Source organism: Gekko japonicus, unplaced genomic scaffold (assembly GCF_001447785.1).
Source record: "Gekko japonicus isolate JY-2015 unplaced genomic scaffold, Gekko_japonicus_V1.1 scaffold823, whole genome shotgun sequence".
Lineage (NCBI taxonomy): Eukaryota > Metazoa > Chordata > Lepidosauria > Squamata > Gekkonidae > Gekko > Gekko japonicus.
This window is the reverse complement of record NW_015170915.1, coordinates 4,014-23,003: the sequence shown is the minus strand read 5'-3', so window position 1 is coordinate 23,003 and position 18,990 is coordinate 4,014. Positions and strand designations below refer to the sequence as shown.

At 44.4% G+C, this 18,990-nt stretch overlaps 1 protein-coding gene across 1 annotated transcript; it reads right to left on the bottom strand.

Annotated features, from left to right (window-relative positions):
* Window positions 1–723: 723 nt before the first annotated feature.
* Window positions 724–18,019, bottom strand: LOC107116750 (keratin, type II cytoskeletal 5-like). Its single transcript, XM_015418740.1, has 9 exons — window positions 17,319–18,019; window positions 15,323–15,537; window positions 12,212–12,272; window positions 11,749–11,844; window positions 9,080–9,244; window positions 7,321–7,446; window positions 3,930–4,150; window positions 2,717–2,748; window positions 724–2,601 (listed from the first exon to the last, which is right to left on the bottom strand). Exons 1-9 carry the CDS (start codon window positions 17,898–17,900, stop codon window positions 2,261–2,263), a joined length of 1,839 nt encoding a protein of 612 aa, XP_015274226.1. The 5' UTR covers window positions 17,901–18,019; the 3' UTR covers window positions 724–2,260.
* Between the last annotated feature and the right edge of the window lie 971 nt (window positions 18,020–18,990).

Below are 18,990 nucleotides of genomic sequence, written 5' to 3'. Positions count from 1 at the left end.
TCTTTGTGAATGCATTAGGGAAACAAATAAGAAGGGGGGGGGGCTGGAGAGCAGAAGCACTATTTAGGGCAGCTGATAGTCAAGTTGCAAGAAGGCTGTGTGTTTCTAACGCTGGTTAACATTTATCCCTCATAACAGCTAGGGCAAGTTAATCAACTTAGGTCATATGACCGCGTTTTCAAAAATCATCTTTAAAGAGTCCATCGTCTTTGAATTTTTTTAAAAAAAAATGTGCACTGTGTCAACTGTTTTCCATGTGCTTTTGACCCCCCCCCCCCCGTTTTTATTGTAATGGACAATGATTGTAATTATTTGCTATAAGACTTCTTGAGGGTTGAGATTGACAGCAAAGGGAGGCATCAGTGTTTAAAATAAACAAACAAAAGCCCATTTAATTGTTTGTAACCAAAGTGCTTGGGATTAGAAATATAGTGTTTCGGGGGGGGAGTACATGATTTAAAACACAGAATGGAACAGGAGAGTTTCCTTGCCCTTCCTAAATAGTACAATGGCCAAGGTCAAACCCAAAACCATGCCTTCTAATTCTCTGTGTATGCTGTGTGGTCATTCCAAGGACCGGTCATGTGACTTGAAGAGGTTAGATACACTGAATGGGGGTGCCTGAATCTAAGGAAAAGTCCCATCGGGGGGAAAAACCTTTCAGGAGAATGGCAATAGACAAGGGATTTGGGTTCTCAGGGAGAAAAACGACAACAGAAACCGTACATTTAAAAATGACAATTGCTCTTTATTTGTCATGCAGCCTTGCATGGTAGAAAGACAAAGATCCACAGCCATTTGGATGAAGCATTAGAAAACCAGTGTTATGGTTCAGAGAACAGCAGCAACAGAAGCGATCACCTTTTCCACATTTGCTTCCCCTTCCAAGAAAGAACCAAAGCTCCCCCACCCCCATATTGGAAACAATACCTGTGCGTGCTGGAACACAGGATGGGAAGAGATCTTATCTGAACTGTTTCAGAGACAGTTCTTTTTGGCAAGAGTGTAGTGATTTTATGGGGCTGTAAGCTTGATCCTGCCCTCAATGAAATGACAAAGAACACGCCCAAACAGGAGAGGAGAATTCCAAAAGCACGTTCTGAGAGTGAGAGAAATCTTAGAAGCCTGCCAGCTGGGAAACTCCCATCACTGTCTATTGCCCAGTAAGTGAAGGCACTGAAAGCTGATAATTCAGCAAAGGAATTAATGCTTTTCTAAAAATGGGGCATTTTCCAACCAAGGAGCAACCAGCAAGCTAGAACCTCTTTCACATGGAATACAGCTATCAATCAGAGACGATCAATTACCAAGTGCCTAGGTCTTAGAGAAACTGACAGTTCAGTCCTCCACAGAGTTACACCCTTGAAAACTCATGGACTGCAATGAACTTAGAAGTGGGTAGCTCTGTTTAGGATTGCAATGTAATTCAGCAAGAAGATTCAAAGAGCTGGAGGTAAATTCCTCTCTACCTTCTGCCCTGTGGAATAGGATGTCTAGAAATGTGCTGTATCATTGACCAGAGGGATACAGTAGCAGCAACTTGCTAGTTGCTTTGGAATATGCCTCCATATCATCCTCTTGGAGGGATCCCCTAGTTGTTATAAGGACTTGTTGAAAGGGGTGGATTGCATGGTTTCTTCATAGATTGGGTTGAATGTAGACTAAACTGCTAATTTCCACTGATTTCTCCTTCCCTCTCATTTTGCTCCTTGGGGCGGGGCTCTATCCCCCAGGAGCAGCATTTTTGGGGGAGATCAGTGGGCTGCCATCGGAAGGGGGCAAGACAGGAGAGATCTATTCTGCTGATGGAAAATTTAGTATGGATCCAAGTCACTGGATCATGTGCTGTTCTTGGATTAGCTATGTAAATCTACAAAACAATTTTGCATGGAGAGCCCATTCTAACATTCCGCCCCCAGACATGTGATATGTGCTTCCCTTCTTCTCCCATTGATGTACAGAGAGCTTTTTGCTTCTCCTGGATTTTTCTTTAAAGCACAGTAACATGCTTCACACATGTAGGTCACACATTGTGGTTGTGAATCCAACCGTAACCAATTGGGTACAGCTGATCCACAACTGCAAGCCTGTCTCTGCCCATGGAAAACTCTCACTAGACTAGGGTTCAAATGTCTGGATCCACACAATGGCCAGCCTCATATGGAAAAGGTGAAAGATCAGAGGGGAAGAGCTTTGCAGAGCTATTTACACTTGCAAATGGCCATGTGCTCCCATTCAGGTTGGGGGTGGTGGTCAACCTTTAATAGAGTGTTTTCTTGGTCGAAGTGGTTTTTGATACAATTTTCACACTGGAGCTTCCTCCACCTCCGCCCCCAGAGGAGACACGGCCTCCTCCAGAGCTGTAACTGCTGCCGCCTCCCATACTGACCCCACTTCCATAACCAGTCCCAGAGCCGAATCCGCTTCCCCCTCCAATGCTGTAGCTGCCGCCGCCGCCAACACCATAGCCGCTGCCACCATAGCCGCCGCCACCTCCGTAACCAATGCCGTGTCCTCCTCCTAGACCGCCTCCTCCACCTCCTCCCATGGCAAGGCTACTTCCACCGCCGTAACCGAGTCCAGTGTTGGTGCTGACCACAGCTGGAAAACATGTATTTAAAAAGTTAGGTTTCCTCTGTTCCTTGAAAAAAAAAATCAGTTTTTAGAGATTCCTTTAAAAAAAATAACTAATCCAAAACAGGAAAGAGCTACTTACAGACGCTCACGTTTCCAACACCTTCGTACAATCTAGAAGAAGAAAGAAAGGAAAGATTACTAGGAGAAATTTGTGCAAATGCTTAAGCTTTTCAACAGGCTAGTTGCCTATGTAATATAACCATGAATCTATTTTGAACTCAGTATTATCATTTTCTCAGGCAAGTAGAATTACCAATAACTTTTCTGCCACATATGCATGTGAATCTCTTTTCTTAAACTTCTTTTACAAAAAGCATCTTTGAACTTTGTCAGTGCCATATATATATATATGTGTGTGTGTGTGTATCTATCTATCTATCTATCTATCTATCTATCTATCTATCTATCTATCTATCTATGTATAGAAATGGGCTTCTATATGCAGATACCTAAAAGAAGAATCATGCATGCAACTGGATGACCTGCCCAAGGGTTTCTTTGCCAGGTCCTATGTGGCTAAAAGGTAAAGGTTCCCTTGCTCAAAAGCCAGTCGAATCCGACTCTAGGGTTGCGGTGCTCATCTCCGTTTCAAAGCCGAAGAGCCAGCGCTGTCCGAAGACATTTCTGTGGTCATGTGGCCAGCATGACTAAACACCAAGGCGCACGGAAGGCTGTTACCTTCCCACTGAAGTGGTACCTATTTATCTACTTGCAATTTCTTGCTTTCGAACTGCTAGGTTGGCAGGAGCTGGAACTAGGAGCTGGAACTCCGTCATGCGGCACACTTGGGTCTCGAACTGCTGAACTACTGACCTTCCACAGCCTGCAGTTCAGCGTCTTAACCACTTGAGCCACCGCAGCTCCTTCTCTGTGGCTAGAGCTACACAAAGAGGTCCTTGCTAGAAAAGTAGTAATCTGCTGTTTCAATGGGGAATGGCAGCAAAGCTGGGCCTAGTGCTCCTGTTGATCAGCACAAGAGGACACATTATGAGCCCAGTTGGATCAGGGCCTTGATTTTGCTCCTTAAAGAAATGATGAAGTGCATCAAGAACACAGTGATACAAATGTCAGTAAAGAGAGTCCGGGGGGAAATGCAGTGGAACAGAGAGTTTCTATTAGAGAGTAGAGCAGAGGGAAAGGTGAAGTTTTGGAGAAGCCGTACAAATTGCCTGAATACTTGTGGGCTGGAAAATGAGAAAAGAAATAGCTTGACAGACTACGGGACAGGCAACAGCAAAACGTCCGAGACTGCTCTTCAGAAGATCACTTTTCACACTTGAGCCCCCACCAACCTGCTTTCTTCTCCTTCCAGCAGCTTCCTGTAGGTGGCGATCTCAATATCCAGGGCCAGCTTGACGTTCATCAGCTCTTGGTATTCCTTTAGCTGCCGTGCCAGTTCTTGCTTTGTTTTCTGCAGGGCTTCCTCCAACTCGTTCAGTTTATGCCTGGCATCCTTGAGGGCCATTTCCCCACGATCCTCAGCCTCGGCAATGGCTGCCTGGATATTGGCACACTGCAAACCAGGAAAGAGGAGTCCTTCATCATGCAAGACTGCTATCACTGTCTGATCTTTCCCCTTTCCCAATCCTGGGAATAACCCCCTTTAAGTTTGGTACAACTGTCTTTTCGCTCGCACCAATCAGGAGCAAATGGAAACAGTCAATGAAATGATTCCTGTTCTTCCATTAAACAGCCCATGTTATTCAAGGCTTCAAGCAGAGGCTTTGTCCTCTGGAACAATCAAGATTCTTTCCCTCCACATCTGCCAAATGATATCAACAGAATTCTATGGGGTGGTTCCTACTTAATGTTTGACTTTAGGACCTGGGGAACAATTTCAGAGTGGATCCTGTGGAGGCTTACACACGTGTGGTATAGTAGATAGTGTGTCAGACTAGGATCTGGGAGACTTAGGTTTGAATCCCCAATCTGCAGTGGAATCTTGCTCGTGAACCAATCGCACATTCCCAGACTAACCTACCTCACAGGGTTTTTTGTGAGGATAAAAGGAGGTGAGGAGCTTTGGGTAACCATTGGGGAGAAAGGCAGTATATAAATGAAATGAATGGATGAAATGGTTGCAATGGAGGGGATGATAATAATAACAATAATAACAACAACAATAATAGTATGGCAACCGGATTCCTTGTAGAATAGCCAGGAGATCCTAAGATTGTTTGGCAATCAGAAGTTCTAGCTCTTTTAGTGTTATGCAGCACTAGGTGGCAAGGTAGACTTGTTTTTAGGGCTGAGAGCACTCTGAAAGAGCGGTGATTGACCCTGATCACCCAGCTGGCTTCATGTGGAGGACTGCAGAATAGAACCCAGTTCTCCAGATTAGAGTCTGCTGCTCTTAACCACTACACCAAGCCGGCTCTCCTATGGAGGGGAAGAATACTTCAACCAAGATAATCCTGGGGAGGGGGAGAGATCCAGTGCTAGTACAAAGGCAAAGGCATTTGCCACTTCATAAGGAATCAGACGGGAAAGCACTCCAATCCATCCTGCACAATTATACCAGGGTTGTCTCATCTTGCATTTGTTCTTAGGGGTAAGGCTATGGCCCAGGGGAAATAATTGCCCTGTTTGCGTGGGCTGCTCAGTTTTCCCACATTCAGCCGGATTAGTACTGAACTGTGTGCACAGAAAGTAGATCCACCCATGCAATGGTGGGATCAAGTATGATCTTCCACTTTCTCCCCGTGTAAATGTCATGCTAGTGCAAGTCCATTACTGTTCACCATTTCTAGCTCAGTGGAGTGACTTTTGACATGGATGTTTCCATGGGAATTATTTCAAAAGCCAATGCCACATTGGAATGATTCCCCCCCCCTCCATGTCAGCATTTCGTGCCTTCTGTATTTCATACAGTAATGTTAAGGGCAATTAATATTGCAGTAATACTTGAAGACTGGGTAACAGAAGCCTTGGATGAACTTTGGAGGGTGTGGCCCATTTTACAGATGTCTTGAACTACCAAGGGAAAAGTGGAGGAGGAGAACCCCGGTTTCATTTGCAATGCCTGAGAGGCGTTATAAAGCAAGTGATTGTGGTTTGTTGAAGTCTTTGTGTAGACATCCTGTGACACTTGTACAATGAGAGTTGCATTATCTCTGGCATTATCAGATAAAGCTTGGCTACACGGGGGAGGGGGAATGCTATTTATAAAGCCGGGATTAGAGAAATGCAATTGAAACTGCTGTTTTCCCAGTGTGGACATTCCTTGCTCATAACTTTGTTATTATAATTTCCAACAGCCCCCCATGACTATTTCAGCACTTGAAAAGGTGTGTGTGTGTGTGTGGGGGGGAGAACAAGATTGCACGGTGCCACTGCACTGTGTGCCTGATCACATCAGGTCCATGGAATAATTTTTCAACTGCTAAATTCTCATCTAGAAGGCACCGGTGGCCCTGGGTTTGTCCCATGCCCACCCCGTAATGTGTAGTTTGACTTTTAGTGTCAGCTAATTTTGGAGGAGAGGAATCCTCTTTTTCAGAACAGGGAACAGATCCCTTAAACAAAGGTTCAACAGAAAAGGAAATGAGTACACAGCCTTGTCGTACACCTCTGATCCCCGGGACTGAATTAGTGAGGTGGCCTTTTGTTACAGCGACAGACTTGAACAGAGGTTTTTTAAGTAAAGACCTGTGACATAAAGACCTCTGTTGACCATATAACAAAGAGGTTAGTTCCCTGCCTTTTGCACTGTCTATGCGAACTTGAGAGAAACCTGACATTTTATTAATCTTTGAATTAATAAATTTCCAGGAATAAGTTGGATCACTTTGTGTGAGAGCTGCATGGTGGGAACCACTTTTCTGTGCTGCCTGCCAGAGCAATACCTGGGGGAAATGGCAGAGATTCCTGATCTCATTTGCAATGCCCTGGAGGTATTGCAAAGACAAGTCATTTGTTCTGTTCTTTTGCTCAGCTTCCCTGTGGCACTGATGTCATGGGAACCATACAATCTACACGATTATCAGCATGGCGCTGCAACATGGCACTACAGACTAGTTGAAACGACACAGCTTGGTTATATGGAAGCAATTATTAAAATCAGATTTAGATTATTAAACCAGCCTTACAGCTTGGTGTCTTTGCAACACAACGTTTTAGGATGATAAACTTTTTTTTCCTCCCCAGTGAAGGCTCAAAGTGGCTTATAACATTTTTCTCCCATCCCCTATTTTGCCGTTGCAATAACGACCCTGTGAGGTAGGTCAGGTTGAGACTGCGTGACTGGCCACAGGTCACCCAGTAAGCGTCCATGGCAGAGTGGGGATTTGAACCTGGGCCTCCCAGATTGGAATTCAACACTCCAATTGATACACTGGGTCTCTTCTATAGTGAGCACAGCTTAGGGTCAAAAAGTTTTCTGGACTGAATTGTGTTAGGCTAGAAGGGAGATGTATGGTTCATTGTTTCTGCATGGCACAAAACCCCCTACATATAGTAAAGTAGCATATCTATGAAAAGGGTTTAACCTAGTCTTCTCTCTGATGTGCTGCTGTTCTCTGTGTGTGGCATGTTCCCTTGAAAAAAAGATGCCTGGTTCCCCCACAACAAATGGCTGTGATTGTACGGAACACAGGATCGTCCATCTGCTAAACTGACAAAGAAACATCCTTGGCCTCTATGTGCAAAATGCAGTGCAACCAGACACAAAGTCTCCACTGGTACCTGTTTCTTCAAGGCGTCTATTTCACTTCGCATCCTCTGGATCATCCGGTTAAGCTCCGCAATTTCCGTCTTTGTGTTGCGGAGGTCATCTCCATGTCTCCCGGCAGAGACCTGCAGCTCTTCATACTGATGTTCAGGAAGAAAAGGGCACAGAATGCAAAAATTATGGCTAGCATGGTGCAGAAAAGGAAATCCCGCTGGCATAGAGACATCAGGGAAGGAAGGGGGAACTGCGATGGGACAGAGGAAGACTGTGAGCTGTTAGATCCTACCAAAATGACTGTTGTTGGGATGGATGAATGGTGCCTGTGGGGTGCAGTCACTGTGTCCTCTAATGCACACACACACACAGCGTCTCTTACAGTATCCCTGCCTGCCAGAACCAGTGTCTAGAGAGAAGGACAGGTTTTGCCTCACTGCTACACTGCTCCCAAATGCAAGACTTCTCCAATGGACTCAATTGCAGGCATTCACTTATAAGGGAGACTACTCTTCGTGCAGCTGGTAAACCCTTTCCCTGCCTCTGGTGACCCTCGACACGAGAATCATTCATTTCTATCCACACAGTCCCATCTTTGATTCTGCGTCTTGGTCATGCCCAAGTGGGATTGTGGGTAACTGTCTAATAACATAGCTGCCAGAATTGGCCAAAGTCCTGAAGGTTCAGACCCACATAGGGTTGTCAACTCTGAACTGGGAAATTCCTGGAGATTTGGGGGTGGTCCATGGGGCAGACTGAATTTGGGGAGGGGAGGGAGCTCGGGAGGTATGTGATGTCCTTCAAGGACTTCTGTTTCTCCTTGACTCTATGTTATACCATAGAGTCCATTCTCCAAAGCTGTCACTTCCTCCAGGGGAACTGATCTCTGTAGTCTGGAGATAATTTGTAACTCCAGGAGAACTCCAGCCCCCACCTTGGCAGGAGTAACCCTTGACCCACACACAGCGACAAATCAGTATGGTCACATGCCATTCGGCACATATTTTGCAGTGCCTCTTCATCTGTAGCACTGGGGGCTGCTGCAGCTGGAGACAGAAAGTGGCAAGAAGCTGTATGGCAATATTTCCAGTGGGACGGGGCTCATTGGATGGGGCTGTCTCATCCTTCACAGTCTGATGTTATCACTGTGTGCGAATGGGAAGGGATTCTTCCTCAGATCAGATCAGGTAGCCTCCCAGGCAAATGTGGAAGTTCCTACTCAGATGAACTGTTGTGGATCCCACCTACAATTTCTATGCATGAAAAGGTTTCCACAAGTTCCCTATTTCTGTCCTCTGTCTGCAGCCCAAAAAGCCTCTCACAATGAAGTTCCTGAGGGAATAGGTTGTAAGGATTGGATGTTTGCCATGGGAAAGAGGAATTAAGCAGAAACAGACCTGTGTCCCACATTTGTGGGCTCCAAAAGGGAGCATCTAAAGACCCCCAAACACCTCTGCCAGTAAAAATTCTGGAACATGTTAAAGGGCAGCAAAAGTTAATGACACCCCTATGCCTGCTGCCTTAGGCAGCCATTTCATTCCATCTAATAATAGGAAAAAAATTGAGAAGCAAGAGGAAGAAAGCTAAGACTATGATTAAACCAGGGCTAGTTCACCACCCAAGTGTCTACTTGAGGAAGTCTAGTTGGGTAGGTCAGCACAGGAGGTGGAAGTGGATGCCCCTATACCCATGTCCTCTGAATCCACCTCTAATTTCCTTTGATTATAAATTTTGTGATTACTATAGGTTTTTCATCAATTTCTTGACAGAGCTGCTTACCTTGGATTGATACCATGATTCAGCTTCACTTCGGCTCCTGTTGGCAATGTCTTCATACTGTGCTTTGACTTCAGCGATGATACTGTTCAAGTCCAGGCTTCTGTTGTTGTCCATCGATAACACAACAGAGGTGTCGGATACCTGCTGCTGCATCTGAGATAGTTCCTGCAAGGAAGACCAAAGTTGACTCAGATAATATGTATAGGACAGAGTGAAGAATGGTGGCAGTTCTGAAGACAGTTGAAGTCACAGCTGGTCAGAGTACTTCAAAATGTACTTGAAAGTGACTTCAGAAAATGAGTCCTTGGAAATGACTTCAGAAAATGAAAATCTTAACTAAGTTCTCTTAACCTGAATATGGCCTCAACATTTCCTGCAATTGATTTGGTTGGGCAAAAGGACCTTCTATCCCTGACTTGGATGGCCCAGGTAGCCTAATTTTGTGAGATATTGGTAGCTAAACAGGTTCAGCCCTGGTTAGTACTTGGATGGAAGACCACCAAGTAAACCCAAGGTTGCTAGCATAGAGGCAGGTAATGGCAAACCACCTCTGGATGTCTCTTGACTTGAAAACCAGCAAAAAAGAGGGAGGACCTTGAAGAAGGGGGGAATTATGTTTGGTAGTTGCTAGTTAACATTATTGTTTTTAAATTCATTAACAATACTTCAAGAATTAAAAAAGAACTATCAAAAGCCAAATGTATAGGACTTGTCTGAACCAGTTGCATGCATTGTGATATAGACAATTACCCTAATCCAACAAGAGGGAGCTTAAATTGGACTCTGCTTTCCAGCCGTGGAGCCAACTTAACTACAGACTAGACATCCCCACCCACTCTGCGGTGTTCATTCAAGCCTCATTGAACTAACTGTCTTTTGATGTGCATCTTCAGCCACTGGTTACATTTCCTCTGAAACATTGGCATTATCTCCCAGAAATGGATGTCACTCTAGGAGTTCTGCTTGGGCTACAATAATCCAGGCCCTTTTGTATTACAAGGGAGTTTGCCTCCAAAACTCAAGTACTTGTTTTGATCATTGTCGAAACCTGCATGAAAAGTGCAAGGGGACTTCCCTCCCCTTCTTTGGGAAGCTCGTACTTCGAATCTTTGACATCTCACATGTTGGCACCAATGAAACAATGCCAAACTTGGCCTTTCCAAAAACGGCACCCCAATTTATAATTCTGATGCATTGGGATATATTGCACAAAGGTGACAGGAGGGAAGGGGTCCACACTGCGATATTTATGCAGGTTCTCACACTGACAAAACTTAAACATCCTGTGATGTCCCATGCATGGTCTCCATGGTGCTACTGCTGAATATTATGATTACCTAACTCAGTAGTTGAAAGGTAAAGCCAAACAGATTCAATTTATTGCAAACGTTTCTCAATCAGAGTGATTAACATGACTCAGATAGCCTGCCAAGGAAGAGGGTGGATTTCTCACTACTGGCAGTCCTCAAGTTCAGACTAGACATCGTCCCAAAAGAGATGATTTATTCAAATACGGTTTTACTTGTCTTGATCCCGTAATAGCTGGAGGAAATCAGGCTTATGTTGCAAAAGATGTGATAATTGATGTCACTAAGTCTCTACTTGCCTTAAAATCCATTTGTCTCTTCAAGTAAGAAGGTGGGTGGAGGGGGGAAAAACTGACTGGGAAATGTGGCATGTCCAAAGGGGGGGAAATATGGTTTGAAGTTTCCCACAGAGGAGTACGCACGTATGTCTCAAGAGCCAGTGTGGTGTAGTCTTTACAGTATTGGATAAGGGAGTGCTGGGCTCCGACCCCTCCTTGCTATGAAACTCATTGGCTGCCAGGTCCTCCCTGGACACTGGCGGGAGGTGGGAGGCGGGATTGCCAGTTCCAAAGCATCCATTTTCTGCAGGGGAACTGATCTCAGTAGTCTGGAGATGAGCTGTACTTCCGGGCGATCCCCAGGTCCCACCTGGAGGCTGGCATCCCTATTGGATGACCTTGGGCCAGTCAACCTCTCTTAACCTACCTTTCCTCACAGGGCTGTTGTAAGGACAGAAAAGAGAACCACATACATCGTTCTGAGGTCCTTGGTAGAAGGGCATAGCTCTCTTGTTAGAGCTTTTCAGGAAGGATGTCCCAGGTTCAATCCTTGGCACTTCCAGTTAACAGGGCTGGGAAAGGCCTGTCTGACCACTTGAGCAGTGCTGTAAGTCAGACTAAACATTACTGGCTTAGATGGAGTAGAGTTGCCAGCCCCCCCCAGTCCAGGCAGGGGTTCCCCTGCTTTTTCAGGCTCCTTCCTGTCTCCAGCGGGAGGAAACCTCACTCACAAAGGCCCTGGAACGTGATGTAATGATGTCACCCAGAAGTGACGTTATCATGTCATGCAGCAACACTCTAGTTTTTGGGCAAAACTCTATGGTCAATTTGGGCTCAAACTATAGAGTTTTGGCCAAAAACTAGAGAGTTGCTGCATGAGGTCAGTGACGCGATGATGTCACTTCTGGGTGATGCCATTGCCCTGCGCTGACCTTGCACACACAGCAGCAAATCCTGCCAGGGTCCAAAGATCCCCCTACTGGGAAGAAGGTAGGACCTGGCAACCCTAATCAGGAGTGTGATCTCATATGTTAGTTCCAGCTCTAGGGACAGAAATTCGGGATACCCAAAGTAAGATGCTCACCGCCTCATATAGTGCTCTCATGAACTCAATTTCATCGTTCAGCGAGTCTGATTTGCCTCCAAGTTCAATCTTGTTCATATAGGCACTATCAACATCCTGCAGAAAACATAAAACACAAAAATAATTTGCATGCAAAAAGACAACCCCCCCCCCGAAGCCTAACAAGTCCAGCTATTCATTTCATCTCTTGACGAATTTAGTATTCCGAATATTTGGTTGGCTGTCATTTCTACTTATCTGCTGAACTACACAAAGACCGAGTGATTCTTGGGATCCTTATGAGTCAAAGTGCAGTGGGAGAGTGGAAGGAAAACCATCAACATAGGCAGTTGAGTGGTTTAGCTAGCATGGTACATCAGCAACACTGGTATCAACTAACTAAGGATAACCAATTTGGGGTGGGGGGTGGGCCATTGATGTAACCTAGTATAAAGTGGGTGCTTATTACAAAAATAATTCTTACCTTCTTCAGCACGACAAATTCATTCTCTGCACCTGTACGCCTGTTAATCTCTTCTTCGTATCTGTTGAAACAACCAAGAGAAAAGACTTCATCAGTATGTTTCAATACAAGCCCATATCATACAGAGAAGAGAGAAGAGTGTAATGGCAGCCAAATCAATCCAGCCAGTAGGTTGTTTTTCAGTCCACTTTTCATGAATGTTCTCCCAAGACATTTGGTCTGTGGAGACTGGCTGCTCCATTTCCATGTATACTTTTGAAAATCAATCCCATTTTACTTCCAAGTTATTAGAACTTGCAGAAACTCTATCTCTGTGTTGCATAGTTTACTATTAGGACTGCTGGATGGATATACAGGACCATGGATTTCATGGGAAACTATAATTGAAGCTGGTGTTGCATAGGGGTTAGAGACTAGGACCAGAGAGATATAGGTCCAAATTCACAGTCAGACAGGAAGCTTACTGGATGGCTGTCAGCCAGCCATTCTTCCTCTCCCAGTCTAACCTGCCTCATGGGATTGCTGTGAGCAGAAAATGAAGAACAGAACAGCCATTTATAGAGCACCAAGCTCTGGAGGAAAGTGAGATAAAAATATGATAGAAAATGATCACATGAGAGTCTGGTCATCTGATGTTCCTCTCATGTGTGAGACATTCCTCTATAAAATTGCAGGTAGATACTGACAGAAGTATGAACTTCATGTCAATGTATCCACTTTTTAATTGATGGAATCTACCTTCATTCTTTAGTGGCTTGCTGGAAAATGTCTGTTTATTTTTGAATTAATATTCTGAAATACCAAGTCAGATATGAAGGGTTGGATTCACTGGAAAACTCCATGGAAAGGGTGGTCGAACAAATCTTTCTCCACCTTCCCCAAGTAGCTTGAAAATCCTCTCTGTGGATCAGGGGAGCCATGCAAACCAAATGTAACATGGTATGGATGTGCTGTAGTGATGGTGGGTGAGGTAAAATTGCCTCGTTCACCTTCCTCAGCTGATGCAAGTTGCCAGAAGATGGAGAAGGCATCAGTTCAATTGCAGCAGGCTGCTTGAGGAAGGAGAAGGCAGGCTAAGATCAACTCCACTGACCCCGTTCTGTGAACTTTTCCATTGGATCTAACCCATCGGCATTCTGCTATACTTTCGTTATATAGATACTTCAATGTCATGTTTTTACTACAGGCTTAAGCTGGTTTACCTATCATTCTGTCCTGAAAGGGAATACTAGGATGAGAGCTAGGGATGATTGATAATGTTCAGTACCCTCACAAAGCTACAATTCCCATAATTCATAATTCCCATGATGACTGTCAAACTGGAATAAGAGTAGAAGCAGTTTGAGGACAGTTGTACCCTCAGTTGTCCTACTCTTTGCTGTCTCCTATAGCATGTGACTTGACTTGCTTTCTTCAGCAATGTGGAACTATCTGTTCTGCTGGAACTATCTGTCTAAGTGGGCACATGGTCTGTCTTTGAGACAAACCGTGGTATGGCTACATGGGTGGGGGTGATTGGTAAATAGTTGGCCCTTTTTTGCTGTGAGACGGGTTGATCTACGTTGTGTTTTGAGCCCAACCTACTGTATGAACAAGTTTCAGTGACACACTTCCATTAAGTATTTCTCCATCAGGTAAGGTCTTTTTTCCACTTGAAGGAGAGTTAGCAGAAAGGAGTCACTGGAACCAACTAATCCAAATTAGTGGATCAGAGACATTAAACCTAATGGATCATTTCCATTAGCTAATATTGGTAGATAACAAGATTAATCAGTATACGTAACAGCAAGGGCTGCTTCCTGTATTACATTTTTAAGGTATATGCTTAAAAGTTAATGTGTAAATAAGATATATTCAGAAACATGAATATTGTATGAGTATATGCAGCTGTTTGTCAAATGTATGCTTGGGGGCAAACCCTTGCTGGCTGCCATGAAATCTATGGAAGAACCCTACAAGTATCTGGCTGCAACTGTTGTAACATTATGGGCTGAACCTTGAATAAACCTTTGTTGATTAAAACAAAAACAAAAAAAATATGGGTTGAATCCAACCAGCTTTTCCGCTGGTGGGAAAAAAAAAGAGAGAGTTGTGGGTGTCCTCTTTGACCACCAAAGGTCTATGCTGGGATCAGGGGACCCACATGGGCAAAACCATGTGGGGTGGTAGCTGTAGTGATGAGACAAATTATATGAGATTGAATGAAAAACTGGCTGGATAAAACCCTATATTTGCCACAGCTTGAATGGGTAGCGCTAACTCATGCCGAGGATTTAATTTAATCCATGCTTCTTTAGCTAGGCTTGGCAAAGGGAACTTGTTACTGTAAACACATTCATGAAATTTCATGACTTCAGGCCCATTCACCCCATCAAGTAGACATGATGAGGCTGGCATCCACTAGAAAAGAGACTGGAAGGATTTGTGTCTGGCAGGTTCTTTGTGAGGGCTTTTGACGCCATGCTTTGTACTCATTTTGCCTTCCAGCAAATGACTTTTTAAAAGTTTTGAATAGATGATGCTGGGAAGGAGCTTGGGAGAATCCCACATGGATTTCTGTGTAGTACTGCAACGCTGTGAGCAGAAGTTAAGAAATGTCTGTCTCTCTAATGGTTTTGGTACTCTAGTACATATTGTAGACATGACTTCTACCAAGCGTTGACCAGCAATGTGGTTTGGTTAAATGCAAGCAACAACTTGGATATAATTTACTGACCTCTGTAATCTTCAGCAAGTCTGAATACACACATTAGTGATGCAGAGTCTGTCTGGATCAATTTGAGTAGGGTAGGGTTTAAATTTCAGTTACCCCAACCAATAAGGTGGCAACTTCACTTGCCAAATCAAAGGTATGCAGGGGAAGAGTACAAGATTTCCACCAATCAACAATATATGCATATATTCTGCACTTTAGAGATGGCTTGAATATGCTAGCCAATTTATATATGCACATTCTTACCTATCTAAGGCAGCAATCCATTCACTTTTACTTGGGACTTGAATTTAGATGAAACATGCATAAGATTTGTCTGTCTATCTCGCAAGCAATGCACATAAAATAAAAAAGAATGTCCCCATTCATGCAACCTGGGATGGACAGAAGAGGCTTACTTGTTTTTGTAGTCTTCCACCATATCTTGCATGTTCCTCAGTTCTGAATCTAGCCTTCCGCGCTCACCCACTAGACCATCAAGTTGCCGCCTAAGATTAGTAATATATTGATCAAAAAGGGGCTCAACGTTTTTTTGTCGAACAGTTGTCCCCTGTTCTTGTAAGAGTGCCCATTTGGTCTCAAGGACTTTGTTCTGTTGTTCCAGGAATCGGACCTGCAAGAAAGAAGAGGTAAGGGGTTGGTAATATTGGATAGCAAACTACACATCCACTGTAAGGGAAAGGATGCTGTCCAAGGTATGTGTGTAAGGGTGGGGGGGCAAAGCACAGCTTTTCTATGAAGCCTTAGTTTTCATCCCCAGATGAAAGGCAGCCTACATACATCTATTTGCAATCTAGATTTCAAGTTCCTGGGAGCAGAGACTTATCTTTTGCTTTTCTGCCTCTGTAAAGTGCCACATGTTTAAACAGGTGTGTGCAAAAATAATAAAGGATAATATTATATAATAAAGGATAAAAACGATAAGGATACAAGCAAGGAGAATGATTCAGGTGAGTAGTCTTGTTGGTCTGAAGCAGCAGAGCACAGTTTGAGTCCAGTGGCATCTTTAAGACCAACAAAATTTGTATGAGCTTTCGTGAAGAAGTGTGCCTTCCACACAAAAGCTTATACCTGGAATAAAACTTTGTCGGTCATAAAGGTGCCACTGAACTTGAATGTTGTTCAGCAGAGAGAATGAATAGAGAAGGTATAGGTGGGATTTTGAAAGGTGCTCTGGAACACTAACAATCCCTGTTTTGGAACTGAAACATTATTACCAGATCCTCTGCAAACACAGACCGACATAATTTAATTGATTGCTAATAGGGACACCAATTGGTGTCTATTCAGATTTTGTCAGAAGGATAAAAGAAAATAAACTTTTGCCCAAGCCACATGAAACAGACTGACATATGCATGCCTTTTAAAATGCATTTTCCCGCTGCATGTTATTTATTGCGTGTTATCTAAATCTCTCCCTTCCTCCAAGAAAAGCCTTCACATTGGCTCCCTTGAATGCCAAGCGGGTTGCAAAGGCATGTCTTTCATCATCCAGACTATTAGGAAAACCATAACTAATAACAAAAATTAATGAAGGACTACCTGGCAGGCTGAAAAGTCTAATTTTTGGACAAAATAATTTGTTTTCTAAATCTACTTGGTTAATTCTCACAGATAATAGACTCTGGAGCAATTGCAGTTTCCACATTATTTAGTTGCAGTTAAAGAGTAAAGTACTTGTCCCTGGCCTCCTCTTTCTATTTTTGAAGCAGAGACATCCCTACTTTATTACTGTGGGTATCCTCTGCTTTGAAGATCCACATTCTCTTGGGAAACAGAAATGGCTCAAGGACATCAGGCCAGAATACCTGGGACAATTTCTTGAAGCTGTTACATAATGAACGAAGTCCACTTCTCCCTATGGGGTGACTTGTGTGTCATCAGTTATACCACAAAACAAAGATGCGCATTTCTATCCTGCTGGAAGCCGCTTATTTTCCAGACATGAAGCTGCCTTGTACTGAGTCAGTCTATCAAGGTCAGCATTGGCAACCCTGCCAGTGGCTTCCCAAGATCTCAGGCAGACGTCTTTTATCTCACCTACTACCAGGACCTTTTATCTGGAGATGCTGAGGACTGAGCCTAGTACCTTCTGCAGGCAAAGCTGGTGCTCTGCCACTGAGTCGTGAGACGTTATGCCTGGATGTTACACAGCCATCCTTGCCACAAAGGTTAAAGTAACTTGACAACTTAACAATTGCATGTGCACAACCACTTTAGGGGAGAAAAAGAGACCAGTCATCTGTTCTTACCCATCCCTACTGATGATGTGGCATCAAGGAGGAGCAACCACTTTTTGCATGTTATAAATTATCTCAGACTGACTGTGGGATGAGTTCCCACAGATTTAGTAAACCCCCCAGTATTCAAGAAGGCATTAATCTGTGTACTTACCTTGTCAATAAAGGAGGCAAATTTGTTGTTGAGTGTCTTGATCTGCTCCCTCTCATGTGTGCGCACTTTTTGAATCTCTGGGTCAATCTCCAAGTGGAGTGGTTGCAAGAGATTCTGGTTGACAGTCACCTCTTGGATGCCACCGGGTGGGCAAATGGGAAACCCTGGTCCTCCTCTTGCATTAAAACCTGGACCACCTACTGCAAAGGCAGATCCAGGAACTCCAAACCCTGGTCCACCATAACCAAAACCTGCACCACCGGCGCCACCTGCACCACCCCCAAAACCAAAGCCAGCCCCTCCACCAGCACCGTATCCACCACCGAAACCTGATCGGTAACCTCCACCGTAGGAAATTCGTTTGTTTCCACCTAGGCTGTACATGCTTCGACTGCCAAAGCCACCACTGAGTCCATAGCCACCACCTCCACCTCCAGCTCTTGAGCCTCCAACCCGAGAAACGGAGTACGAGCTAAAGCTGGATCTCCCGCCGCCACCGCCGCCACCGCCAACAATGGCAGAACCAGAGGAGAAGCCCCTGCTGCCCCCTCCAGAGGATGTTCTATAGGAGATACGACTCATAGTGGTGGTGGTGGTGTTCAGAGAGGGAGGGGGAAAAATGCAAGGAAAGGTTTTGGCTACAAGCAGAGCTTCAAGGAAAGAGCAGAGAACGAAGGAGGCAGAACCCCTCTGATATAGAGGAGCGGGAAATCTGCCCTTTTATGTGCTTGGGGGGAAAAAAACCTGGCAAGAGATTCAAGGCAATCTGATATGGAGCAAGTTGCCTTGCAGCAACTTGTCCCATTAAACACACCTACTTGACAGTAAAAAGGCGGGGGCGGGGAGGGGGAGAGACATCGTCTGCAGACAGGGAGGCAGGCACTGCAAGAATATGAATTTTCCCCTTTTCAAGGAGGGTGTGTCATAAATTACAAAGAAATGGGAAATGAGATTATAACCACAGTGTTTGCATACTTGGGATTTTCAACAGTTCATGTTAAGAGTCTGTTTGCAAAAAGGTAGGGAGAGGACCATACTGTAAGACTTGAACATCGCAACATGTTGTATGGATTTTCATTACTCCACCATTCCAAGGACTTCAGTGAGACTTCAGAAAGAACAGGAGCTTAAAACAGGAAGAGCTCTACACAACTCGGTCCCGTCCTTTCGCTTTTTCGGGCGGTGACGGGTCTGAAGGATTTGCCATGTGCAACAGTTTGCTCTCTGTTGTGTGATTTACTATAAACAACTTTTAAAAATTGTGCATTGTGCTTCATTGTCCCAGACTGCTGAGTTCCCAATGGATCAAATTGGACAGTGAAAGTGCCTCACGCTGAGACAGACCTTCAATGCTTCGAGATGAGTATTGTCTGTTTCAGCTGCAGCAGCTCTCTGAGATCTCAGGCAGGGAAAGGTCTTTCCTCACCCTTCAACCTGAGATCCTTTCAGGAGAAATGCACATGATTTTACCAGGGATCTTCCTCATGCAAAACATATGTCATTGGGGTCCTTCAAAGAAGATGGGCTACCCTCTGAATTATGCAGAGGCTACTCAGAACAGCGGCTGGAACTGGATTCTCGTTTAGAGGAGAATCTGGCACTCCACCCAACTGGATTTCGTTGATTTAGGAGTCCCCCTCCCAAACACTCCGCTGTAACAGAGCAGTAATCT